General features: G+C 44.5%; 1 protein-coding gene across 5 annotated transcripts in view; it reads left to right on the plus strand.

Moving 5' to 3' along the window:
* LOC138952783 (pyruvate carboxylase, mitochondrial-like) overlaps positions 1-13,465 on the plus strand; it is a 479,047-nt gene that overhangs the window by 266,558 nt on the left and 199,024 nt on the right. For all 5 annotated transcript variants that reach the window (XM_070324522.1, XM_070324518.1, XM_070324521.1 and 2 more), the window contains one exon: positions 9,321-9,422. In XM_070324522.1, the coding sequence (XP_070180623.1) occupies positions 9,321-9,422 (102 nt within the window). The remainder of the gene's footprint in view (positions 1-9,320; positions 9,423-13,465) is intronic.

The following is a 13,465-nucleotide window of genomic DNA, read 5'->3' on the forward strand; positions in this document are numbered from 1 at the left end:
GATTGCCACTTCGCTCGATTAGCGATTACTTTATTAGCTCTCTACTCAAGAGTCGGCGCTTTTCTTTTTCTTTCGCGAATCTTCGTTTGTCAACAAGACAATCGTCGTGACAAGATAGCATGCAGAAAAAAACGGATGTATCATGATCTCGCGCGCGCGAGATTTCGTTTTTATTTCTTCTCGCGATAGTTGGAGGAGCGAGAGCCGCCATGTTGTGTTTTCGTCTGCTCGAAATATGTGCTAAAGTCGTAAATCATCCCAAAAAGCTCGGTCGTATGTCGCGTTTTGGGTCATTATCCTTGACAATACACAGGATTTGCGTCTTCCCGACTCCTAAAGAAGTCGCCGCGGATTCTATCGTGCGCAAGATTTAGGTTTTTTTTCATCTCGCGATAGTTCGAGGAGCAAGAGCCGCCATGTATTGTTTTCATCTGCTCGACTACAAATGCGCGAAAGTCGTAGTTCATCCCCAAAAGCTCGGTCGTAAGTCGCGTTTTGGGGTGAGTCGTTCACTGGGGGTTCATTATATAGTAGAATGCATCCGTGGTAGCAAAATCGGTCGTAAAAAGGGGGTGGTCGTAAACAGGGGGGTCGCTAAGGGGGAGTTCTACTGTACACTGGAATTGGCCAGCTTGTGGCAAGATGGCTACAACAAGGAGAGACCTTCCGGTTGTACCGAGCAAGGCCTCTTGGGCATAGAGGAAAGTGGCCGGTTCTCTCTTGAATTGGCTTCAGTGTCTGAGACTCTGATTCGTGCCTTGTCTCGTTCCATTACATCGTCTTTGGAACCTTTTAAGTTCCGAGACGATGCAGTGGAAAAGGATGCAGCTATTCTGTTTGCAGCTTTGGCTAAGGTCACTGCAGAACAGATGGCCAATTCAGCCAGACTGTATTCGCAAGCCGTCTTCTGGCGTCGCGAACCTTTGTTGAAAGGCTCACGGCTCACAGAGAAGTCTACTGTAGATTCTCTTAGAGTCTCTCCTTTTGTGGAGGATGCTCTGTTGGGCCCTCAGTCTCTTGAAGCTCTTAGGAAGCAGACTCAGGAGGCCAAGGACCTTCACTTTGTGAAGTTGTCCGAGTTGGCAGTCAAACAACACCAACAGAAACAGAGTGGTTCCGCCCCTGCCGTTTCAGCGACCACTTCTGGTCAGAAGGCTAGTCAGTCTGGTAGGGGCCACTCTCATTCGCTCCCCTATCCGAAGAAGCCTTCGTTCGGTAAGAGGGGCTCTGGGCGTAAGCCCAACCCCCAATGAGACTCCCCCGATCCAGTCACCCCCCTGGCCCCTACGGTAGCAGGCGGCCTCTCCAGGGCCCTTCCAGCTTGGTTGTCCCGGACAGACAATCTCTGGATCTCTGGGGTGATTCGGTCGGGGTTCCGACTGCTCTGGCAGGGAGTCAAGGCTCCGCTGACCAGAGCTCCGTCCAATTTCAGATTCCCTGCCAATCCGGAAGCTTGTTCCGTGATTCAGGCAGAGATTCTCCTCTTACTGCAGAAGCAAGCTGTAGAAGAGGTAGTCGATCACTCCTCCCCGGGGTTTTACGGAAGACTCTTTGTCGTGCCGAAGGCCTCGGGGGGATGGCGACCGGTCTTGGATTTATCTCCGTTGAACGTTTTTCAACGGAAAATCAGATTTACGATGGAGACGCCAACGTCCGTCAGGAAGTCACTCCGTCCTTCAGGTTGGGTGACCTCCATCGACCTGACGGACGCTTACTTCCACATTCTGATGCACAGGTCCGACCAGAAATGGCTGCGTTTCCTGTGGGGGGACAGGGTGTTTCAGTTCAAGGCGCTCCCTTTTGGGCTTTCACTCGCGCATTGGATTTTCACCATGGTGGTGCGCCAGTTTTGCGCAATAGTCCGGCAGCAGGGAGTGCGTCTCAGAGTTTATGTGGACGACTGGTTGATTTTGCATCAACAGGAATCCCTTTGCCGCCGTCACACCCAGCTTGTCCTGCAACAGGCACAGGACCTGGGGTTTTCGGTCAACCAGGCAAAGTCAGACCTGATCCCCTCACAAACGTTCAGCTATCTGGGCATGGTCTTCGATACCCGCGATTGGACGGTACGTCCGTCTCAGCGGAGGATAGACAAGTTACAAGACCTTGTGACTTCTTTATCAGACCTTCGCTCCGCACCAGTCAGGGTTCTGGCGTCGATCCAAGGCCAGATGGAGTCCATGTCTACTCTGATTCCTCTAGGCAGAGTCCACAAGCGCCCTTTTCAGGCGGCGTTGAACTCAGCCTGGTATCCGGCCTCTCGGGGGTGGAACGTGACCGTTCCACTTCTCGGGTGGTTCCGGGAGACCACGTGGCAATGGTTGGACACGCACTGGCTGACACAGGGTGTTCCCATTGCTCTTCCACCTCCGGAGATGCATCTTTTTTCGGACGCGTCTTTGCAGGGTTGGGGGGCCCATCTCGATGGTAGTACGACCTCGGGTCTTTGGACTCCGGCTCAAAGGTTGTTGCACATCAACCTTCTCGAACTCGAGGCTGTGTTTTTGGGCCTTCTCAACTTCGTCTCACTTCTTCAGGGCAAACATGTGTTGGTTCACATGGACAACACTACGGTTGCCGCATATCTGAACAAGCAGGGAGGTTCACGGTCTCTCCCTCTGTCCATCAGGGCTTGCGAGATCCTTTTTTGGAGCTTCCAGCACCAGATCGTGATCTTCGCAAAATACTTGCCAGGTCGACTGAATGTTCTCGCCGACTCTCTCAGTCGGTCATCACAGGTCCTCCATACGGAATGGACGATCTCCCATCAGCCGTTCATGTGGAGAAACCATTCATAGACCTGTTCGCCACACGGTTCTCACGCCGTCTGCCGATGTTTGTGTCTCCATAGCCAGATCCGGAGGCATGGCAAGTAAACGCCATGGAGATAGACTGGACAGGGATGAGAGCTTACGCTTTCCCTCCCTTCCCGCTACTCAGCAGAGTTCTGAGGAAGGCCGACTTAGAGCGGCCATCCCTGATTCTGGTCGCTCCTCTTTGGCCGAGCCAACATTGGTACCCAGACCTCTTGCGTCTCACCAGCGGGCCTCCGATCCCGCTCGCTCTCAAAAGAGGAGAACTTCTGCAGCCCAGGACAGGGATTCTGCACGAGAACCCTCAGCTCCTGGCTCTGCACGGCTGGACACTGTTCGGCGATCACTGAGGCGTTCTGGCGCTTCAGACCTCACGCTCGACCTTGTTCAGCTTCTGTGTATTCTTCTCACTGGTTGTCTTGGACCCGGTGGTGTGGGATTAACGGAATAAATCCCGTCTCTCCCCGATCTATGGAAGTGGCTAATCACCTTGCGTGGTTATCCTCCCAGGGCCGTTCTGCGTCTACTCTCAGAGTCCGACGCTCTGCGATTTCAGTAACGCTCAAGCAGCTGGGACGCTCCATTTCTTTGGGAGGCGTTATCGCTAGCGTAATAAAGGGTGCCGCTCTTAGTTCCGCCAGGGCTAGAACTTCCGTTCCGGCTTGGGATTTGTTGCTTGTTTTGTAATTCCTCAGGTCTAGAACCTTTGAACCGTTACACGAAGCAAGTCTTCCCAATTTAACACTCAAGGCTCTCATGCTTATTTTGCTCGCCTCTGCGCAAAGGGGTAGCGAGGTCCAAGCCCTCTCTGGTCTTGCGCAAGATATTACTTTTGAACGAGACGGTTCCATTACACTTCGTTTTTGTTCTTCGTTCATTGCGAAGAACCAAAAGCCAGATCAACCGTCTCCGGTCATATCTATCCAGCCACTTAGTGTTATTCTGGCACCCGGTGATCCAGATATCGCTAACTGCCCGGACCGAGTCCTTAGATAATACCTGTCACCCCCCGCGGGTTAGGGGGAAGAATTTACCCGATGCTCCCCAGCATGTCGTAAGAGGCGACTAACGGATTCTGTTTTTCCTTTTACCCTTGTTAAGTGTTTCTTGTATAGAATATTGTCAATTTTTGTAAAGATTTTAGTCAAGCAGTATGTAAGAAATGTTAAGTCCTTTGTACTGGAAACTTGCATTCTCCCAGTAAGGTAGTATATTGTACTACGTTGCAAGCCCCTGGAGCAAATTTTTGATTAGTGCTTTTGTGAACAAGAAACAATCGATGGTGGCTCTATCCCCTCTCCCCCCTTTCCCCGTCGCGATATAACCTTCGTGGTTGAAAACGACGTTAAACTCCAAATAAAGAAAGAAATATACCTGTCTCGCACGGCTCCTATTAGAGCACCAGACCAAAAACTTTTGTTTATATCTCTAAATACTTTACGAAGTAAGGATATCGCAAAAGCTACGCTGGCTAGATGGTCTTCCACACTCATTAGGCAAGCTTATCAGTGGTGGCAGACTGAAAGGGGGGGGGGGGGGCGTTCAGTCCTTCTTCTACGTTCTCCCAGAACTCACGAGGCCAGAGCATGGGCTGCTTCTCTTGCTGTTCTGCGATCCGGCAGGATTTCTGACGTTCTCAGAGCCGCTTACTAGGCGTCTGAGGACGTATTTTTGAACTTCTACCTGCGGGACATCTCCAGTACCCGTCAGGATGGTAGCAGTTGCTTGCCAGCCGTGGTTGCCGCTGGCCAGAGACTTTCTAGAACTTAATGTGAGTTTCCCGCCACCTTTAGTAGCAATCTGCTATTTATGTGAGTTGACGTAAGATTATGTGATTTAATCGAAAATTTCAAAAATAAATTTTCATTTAATTAATATACTTACTCAACTCACATAGTAAATACCCTCCCAACCTGCCCCGCAAACGTTGCATAATGTTTTGAAGGTGGTGTTTCGGTGGGGAATGAACATACCGGTAGCCTATCCCGCGCATGTGCGGGCTGCCGCTAAGGGGAGGTAACTACCATTACCTTGCCAACAAGGCTTTGTTTTTATTTGGGAGTTACCTCCCCCTGTTACCAGGGTCAGTACTTCAATGTCTAAGCATCAAACTGAAGTTAATTGCTATATATGTGAGTTGAGTAAGTATATTAATTAAATGAAAATTTATTTTTGAAATTTTCGATTATGGTTTGTTTACTTTTTATGATTTTATCAAAACATGACCGCATGATACAAGATGACGAAACCAGGAAATTGAGTCGATTGCCACCAAATATACCGCTGGACTATCAGTTTGTATTTATGACCGAATTCAAAATATCGTCCTCCAGCAGGGGTTTCACCAGTAAGAAGGAAAATACATCAGCATCTCTGGCAAAATGTAAACATCAAACTTTATTTTCAAGTCCTGTTACACACGCCTTTCTCATAGCATAACGTGTGTATAAAAATTAAGTAACCCGGATTCCTTGTTGCTCAATAATTAAGCCTGAATAGATCATAATACTAAAATGTCAGCACATTTCTCTGGAAAAGCCCAGTTTAAAAAGGTTTTATGTAATAGCTCAAACAAAATTACATTCTCTGCAATTGTTCGTAAATTGTACTCGACCACTGGAACCAACAAAACATAATCATCATTTAAAAATATTACGCAAAGCTGTCTCTGCTTCAGTTGATGTGACACTGAATTTAGCACAAGTTTTGGAAACCCAATGTCTCATACGGTTATTGTCAAACTCAGAATAGGGAAGATGAGACATTTATATTATTCGGTTGTGTAATGAGAGAAAAAAGTCTACTTTCGTTACATACCAGATAAATCTCAGTGTTAATTTTACAAGTTGAATACTAATGCTCTATAATTATTAGACAATCTGTATGTGAGTGCACCAATGGTTGCGCATATGTACATGATTATGAATACATGCTTCATTTGTGAATAGATGTATTCCGGAAATAACTGTCAGGATTATCAGCGGTCTGGAGGAGTAGGAGCCCTTGAAACGGCAGACAGGTTTTTCAAAGCATCCGGTGCACTCTCTACGCCTTCGGCGGGCTGTACCCCACAATCGGGACAAAGAACAAACTATGATGTGTATGCTATGCGGCGTGCCATTTTATTTCAAAAATATAATCATCGGAGCCATGAATCATTATGGATGGCTTGCTGATCACTGGAAGTGTTAGCTAAGCACTTGTGTTTTCCTAAAACCTTGTGATAGTTGTGCCAGGGAGGGACCCTTTCCACAACAAATTCTGAACTACATGTATAATGAACTCGTGAACACTGATTTTTGAAATAAAAGGGTAATATATTGTGCACGCGCTACACGGCATACACATCTGAGTTGGTCCTTTGTCTCGATCGCGGATTCAGCTCGTCAGAGTTGTGAAAAGTGCACCGGATGTTGTGAAAAGCCTGTCTGCAGTTTCAGAGGCTCCGGACCGCTGACAGTTATTTTCGAAAATCATCTATTGCACAAATTGTGTGTGTATGTGTTTGTGGTGTGTGTGTGTGTGAGTATGAAAGTGTGGGGTGAAGAGAACGTGTTTGCATGTGCACGAGCATATTCATGCGTAGTGTGAGTTATATCGTCGCTGTAATTCACAAACTTGTATCTCAGTTTTTGAGGTTTTGGAACTAAAACAATAGTAAGCACCCTTATTTTATTGCCCATGTGTCGATAGAGCCAATGAACAGTGATGTGAACTTGTAGTATTTCATCCACTTGTGTTCACACTCTCGTATCCATAGAAGATAATGGTCGTCATCTTCATTATAGCTTGCTTCATTCTCAGAACTCTCTAAATAGAGCTATGACTGTCTCCCTGGATTCACGTACGTGAAAGAGGTTCTACACTTCTTTCTCTTTGTTTAGGAGCAAGACAAGAGTATTTAAGTACACTGAGAAGCCTTGACTCCTCATTGAATTATCGGCCATTCCCCCGGTATTCGTGCCCTACATTAGGCCTCCTACCTTATTTGGATTAGATTTGCTGCACTTCTCCAGCTTGCTCATCTAACTTGCCCACTAGGGAACTCAGCTTGTACACTCTTTCGTCTCAATAAAGACCAGAGACATACTTTCACACCCTCGCAACGAGGTCATCCTCCTTACTCATGAGATAAGGTGGAAAGAATAAAGGGGGGGGGGGGGGGGGGGGGGGGGGATTGTAACTTAGACAGATCTCCCTCTGGCTTCAGATTGTATGAACTAGAGCATGGACCTCTTCCTAGGCCTTCCTCGAATTAGGCCATTTTTGACTCACATGCGAAGCAAAAGTGAGTCTATGTACTCACCCGAGTCGTCCGTCCGTCCGTCCGTCCGTCCGGAAAACTTTAACGTTGGATATTTCTTGGACACTATTCAGTCTATCAGTACCAAATTTGGCAAGATGGTGTATGATGACAAGGCCCCAAAAAACATACATAGCATCTTGACCTTGCTTCAAGGTCAAGGTCGCAGGGGCCATAAATGTTGTCTAAAAAACAGCTATTTTTCACATTTTTCCCATTTTCTCTGAAGTTTTTTTCACCTATATATGATATATAGGGCAAAGTAAGCCCCATCTTTTGATACCAGTTTGGTTTACCTTGCTTCAAGGTCAAGGTCACAGGAGCTCTTCAAAGTTGGATTGTATACATATTTTGAAGTGACCTTGACCCTGAACTATGGAAGATAACTGTTTCAAACTTAAAAATTATGTGGGGCACATGTTATGCTTTCACATGAGACACATTTGGTCACATATGATCAAGGTCAAGGTCACTTTGACCCTTATGAAATGTGACCAAAATAAGGTAGTGAACCACTAAAAGTGACCATATCTCATGGTAGAAAGAGCCAATAAGCACTATTGTACTTCCTATGTCTTGAATTAACAGCTTTGTGTTGCATGACCTTGGATGACCTTGACACATGTATTTTGGTAGGAAAAATGTGTAAAGCAGTTCTTAGTGTATGATGTCATTGCTAGGTTTAGCTGAAGGTCAAGGTCATGTAAAGGTCAAGGTCAAGCATGCGAGTCGTATGGGCTTTGCCCTTCTTGTCTTTCCTATGTATTCATCACCGCCCATGGACACCTGATGAATTCCTTTACTAATCTTATCAGTGTGACTTACTTAGCTCGCACTTACAAGATTACAGGTTTCTCCCCACAAGAGAGACCATAGGACAGGTAGGGTTCTTAGCCTAGCTGAGAATAGCCCACCTCCTTAGGGTAATTAACAATATGTCAGTTGGTGTAAGAATATGTAATTTAATGAAAAATTTCAATAATAAATTTTATTTTGATTAATATACTTAACCAAAAATAATATACTTACCCAACACACATGGTTAAGACCCTCCCATCCTTCCCCGCTACTATGGTTTCCTATTTGATTCTATAAAGTTGTAATGAAGACTAGCGGATGTGGAGCGCAGGCTATGTGCACAAAGGTATAAGGGAGGTAACCATGGCCGTGTCATAGCAACGGCCCAAAGAGTCTTTCTTATGGTTACTTCTCCCTTGACAGGTAGAGAGTTTGTTTTTGACATCTAGCATGTGAGATCGAGTCGATGCATATACCGTATTTGACGGACTACAAGCCGCGACTTTTTAAAACAAAAAATCGCATTGCGGCTTATAAAAAGATGCGGCTAAAACGTTACCTAAACTTGAATAGCATTCACCTAATGGAAGTCGCCGAGGATTTTCATTTCGCTCGATTAGCGATTACCGGTACTTTATTAGCTCTCTACTCAAGATTTGGTGCTTTTCTCTTTCTTTCGCGAATCTTCGTTTGTCAACAAGTCGTTGTGACAAGATAGCGTACAGAGAAACACCGGATGTATCAGGATCTCGCGCGCGCGAGATTTCGTTTTTTTGTGTCTTGCGATAGTATGAGGAGCGAGAGCCGCCATGTTGTGTTTTTGTCTGCTCAAAATGTGCGCAAAAGTCGTAAATCATCCCAAAAAAGCTTATTCCGGGTGGGACTACATGTGTGTGTTGGTTACAAATTGTGTGTGTGATATTTTTCTTCAAACTTTTTCACTTTTCTTCTTTGTTTCACTTGTTTATTCTCGGAGCCGATTTCGCCAAATACCGTACTTTCGTTTGCCTGGTTGTTTTGATTGATTGACACGATCTGATTATATTTTTTTTCGACGGCAGCTAATATAGTGACGAGGCCTATACGTGGCTCGTCCCAATTTTTTTTTAAAAGTCGGGGGTGCGGCTTATAAAACGGTGCGTCTTGTAATCTGTCAGATATGGTATGTGAGTTGGGTAAGTATATTAATCAAAAGAAAAATTATTATTGGCATTTTCGATTTAAACTGCTATTGCACTCTTCTAAAGAAAATATCAACCAATGATTTGAAGTTATATTTGATGCGGTGAACTTTCAAAAGTTTTTTCGTTTGTTCTCAAAACAGCAAAAATTGAGATGCACAGGTTTTGAATTGCATGGACGATATGAACATTATTTATGCATACATCTTTTTGAATGTGATGCAGGTGATGACGGAATACCTTGAATTCCGCAACATGTATGGCCCTGTGGATTGTCTGGACACAAAGACCTTCCTCTTTGGCCCCAAAACAGCCGCTGAGATAGAGGTAGGTGTTTCTCTCTCTCTCTCCGCAACTTAGTGGCAGTGAGTTTCGCTTTTAGAGTGTGAAATGACACATTGTTTTTTTTCTATTTGAAACTTAGTGGCACTGAGTGTAGCTTTTGAATGTGAAATGAACAATTCGTCAGTGAAATCTTGGGACCTCGTTAGTGACTTTGCACCAAAAGACACGAGGTCCCAGTCGATTTCACAGACGAATTATTCAGTGTTAGCATAATGTTGTTTTAGTACACTTCAATTTTATAGAGTTCACTGCACACAGAAAAGACCAAGAGGTTACCTTATTGCTGTCCGGAGGCTATGCTTGAAGCAGAGATATTTGACCCGTTGTGCACCCATGAATGTTATTTTAGCACAGTGCAATCCCCCTTTTAAGACTTCAAAACATCTGAGAAAATAGGCTTACGTAAGAAATCCACAACCAGCAACACACACTCACTCACTCCGACACACACACACACACACACACACACACACACACACACACACACACACACACACACGCACACACACACACACATGTGCAGTTGTCACCGAAGGAGATCTTATGCATCTTCACACTGACACGTACACATGCACACATGAATCCGCACAAATACAGCAGTCCCTGCAATGTACGGCCCCCGGCGTGAGCGGACACCTGACATGTACGGACACATTTGCTCGGCACGGAGTGTTTTCCTTCTATATTTGCCCCCCCTTAAACAGACACCTGCAAAACGTGGACGCGGACACTCATTTTCGGTCCCAAAAGCAGGTCATACCTCCAATGTACGGACAGACCATCGTCAAATTTTCACCACAACAAAATCGATAACAGAGCAGTCCGGCTCTTGGTACAAAGATCACAGCCGCAATGGTGTGATGACAGTCACTGATAACTTGAGTGCACGTGTACCCATCGTGTGTCTGTGTGTAACCTCTTTCATTGACAAGATACTCTTGTTTCCCCTCAGCCTTGACCAGTGAGTCGGTTGCCTAATCTATGAACCCTTCAGTTGTCTTGCTTTGTCAAAAGTTAGGACACAGTCAACTGGTTTTGCTCTGAGTGAACAGTGCAGCTGGTCTCTCTGCCCACAGCCCCCAACAGTACATGGCTGGAGGGAGTGAGAGAGAGAAAGGGGGGGGGGGGGTGGAGGGTTAGCTGGCTAAACTCTGTGGGGTGTCGATGTCCGGTGTCACCGCATGTCAGCAGGAAGAGCATTGGAGAGAAATAGAGAGGTGTACTCTTCCACACAATTTCCAAGCATCAGTTGTCACGGCTTGGGGTAGGCATTAGTGAGGGAGAGTGGGAGCTGTGTTATGTACAGTGTATTTCCGACTGAAGAGTGAAAAGTCACTGCCATGCCACATGATCGGCATGCAGTCAATAAAGCCAGACAAGAAACAAATAAATTACTCGATTATGACATGCAGCTCTATCTGCTGCTATTTATTCAAACTGGTTTTCAAGCTTATTCTTGCAAAGCATCTGCACACGCTCCTCTGTGCTGTGTTTGTGTGGCTGCTTTCGTATGTCAGAGCATGGTGAGTGTGTTCACTGCCTTGAGGATTTATTTTATCTCTTCTTTTCAACACTTTTCATACAAATCATTTTTACAGAACGTTTAAAGAAGTATTAGGAGTTTATTGTTATTGTTTAGTAGCCACAAGAAGTGATTAGCATAGACTCAATCCTGTTGTTTGTGTGTCTCTGTGTGAGTGTATGGGGGAGGGGGTGGTGTGGTCACCCCTCCCGTGACCGGACACCTGCAATGTACGGACAGTTTTGCTATGGCCCAAGGGTGTCCGTTCATGAGAGGGACTGCTGTACGCACACATGCACAGACACCCTTAAAAACTGCCATGGATTCACTTTTAACTACATCATATTATGGCAAAGCTCATCTACAGTTATAAAACCAAATAAGAGCTAGCATATCAGGATAGAGTCTTGGAACTTATTATACAACTCGCAGCTACAAAATTGAGATTATTGCGAGAAAAAAATAATGCATTTGGTTACCCCGGTGCACTTTTCCGTTCACCCCTTCCATTTCTCTCCAACAAGTTATCAGGACATAAAAAAACATACATGCGTGCAGAAAAGGAATGGGACATGACGAAGGGGTGTTGTATGCTTTCTTGTTTCTAGATAACCTTTATGATAAAGATAGGATTATTCCCACACTCCCTTTTTACCTGTCACTTATTTAACCAGTGCTTTCATTTTCTTTAAACATTTTTTTTTTTAGCACTTCATGGCACACTGTGTCTCTTCCGATCATTTAATTTACTACATTGTGTTAGAAATATGGGGAAACATCAAGGAATGAATTTTTTTAAATCATGAATTTCCTCAACTGTAGCTTTGTTGCAGTTAAAGCTGAAAAATCGCCTTAAAATCAGTTGCTCAAATGCTTAGATGTGAAAGATAATAACAGTCAATTACAGTCTAGATACCATCCTAATTCCTTCTTTCCTGAGCAAATTTGAGGTGAAAATGTATCACAAGATGCTTATCAATATTATATAGTTTTTGACGTCTTTTTCCTTAAATCCCACCACCTGTTTTCCTTTGATGCACACTGTAACTATACACACAGGCAAACAAAATGTTGATCATTGCTTCAATACTTTGAAGCTGGTGCTTGAAAAATAACAAGATGTAATTATTATTTCGGTTTTAAGTCAAAGGTTAATGTTTCTGTCACATCCGCACATCGACAAACAAACGAACACACAGACAGACAAAGTTTACTAAAACATAGGCTACATGCACTTATGTGAGCTAAAAAGGAGGGAGTCTTAAATTTTGGAGGCAACTTTACAGAGGATATGAACAGAAAATATGAAAAAAAGCAAGGTCTTTAAAAGGAGGATGTCTTACATTGGGGGGGGGGGGGGGGGGGTACGTCTTACTTTAAAGGGGGTTAGCACTGTGACACTGAAGAGCCACTTGGGCCTGCATTTAACACTATTGTGACTAGCACTGCCACGGCGTTAACGTCCTGCCTGCCCAAGCTTGCCACCAAGAAACTTCCCAAAAATCAGTAACTGTAAAGAAATCTGTCTAGCAAGCTTGAATTAAGTCCAATCACCACCAAATTTTGTGTACTAATTCAAAAATGGATGCCCCGTTCAGTCGTGCTATTTATAAGTTTGTCACGCGATTTGTTTTAGCAAAGGGGGGTGAAAGGGGGGTGAAAGGGGGATAATTTGTGTTTTTTAACGTTTTTTGTGTGTGTGTTTTATTTTCCACTGCTTTTTTTAAAAGTTATTTTTTAACAGAAAGTATTATTAATAATGTTATAACCAAACAAGGTGTAAAACCTATGAATTAGCTGAAATATTGTTAACATTGTACACAGAAATAAGGAGACAGTACAAAGAAAAAAACAAGCAAATCACGCATTCACTCACAGCATCCTGACTCAAATGAAACAAAACTGTAACACTCACCAAATGATGTCTAGGTAATCCATATTGAATATAAGTCACATTTTCACAACAAAGTACCAACTGTCCACCTATGAACAATTCCAAAAGGATTTGAAGGCTCCAGCCATCCATTGTTATCAGTGCTGCCACGCCCCCATAGCTCCTGCACGATTCCGAGATACATGTTCGTCTAGCAGTATCACCCCCTACCACGTGTAGTTGCCGACTCGTACTAGCAACAACGGGACTGTTTCTTCCTCAATATCACTGCTATTATCGCTTTCTTGAGGCTAAAACGACACGATGTATCATGATCTACAGGATCCTCAAGATCCAACATCCGGAGAATCTCCTCCCGTGACAAGGCTCGCCTTCGATTCATTTTTTTTGTTCGAAAACACCACGCAAATCTGCATTAATTTGATCAAGCCGGAAGAGAAAACCACGTGTATCAAGGGAAACAACTCAATTTACTGCAAGCTTCAAAAACCGGGAAGCAATCACGAGTCGTGTACCTTGTATGTCTAATACTAAAATAGTCGCTTCCCGTCCGTGGGCGTTGCAGCGTTATTACTAATATAGTCGCCTCCCGTCACGAAAGTGTTAATA

This window comes from Littorina saxatilis, linkage group LG17, assembly GCF_037325665.1.
Source record: "Littorina saxatilis isolate snail1 linkage group LG17, US_GU_Lsax_2.0, whole genome shotgun sequence".
Lineage (NCBI taxonomy): Eukaryota > Metazoa > Mollusca > Gastropoda > Littorinimorpha > Littorinidae > Littorina > Littorina saxatilis.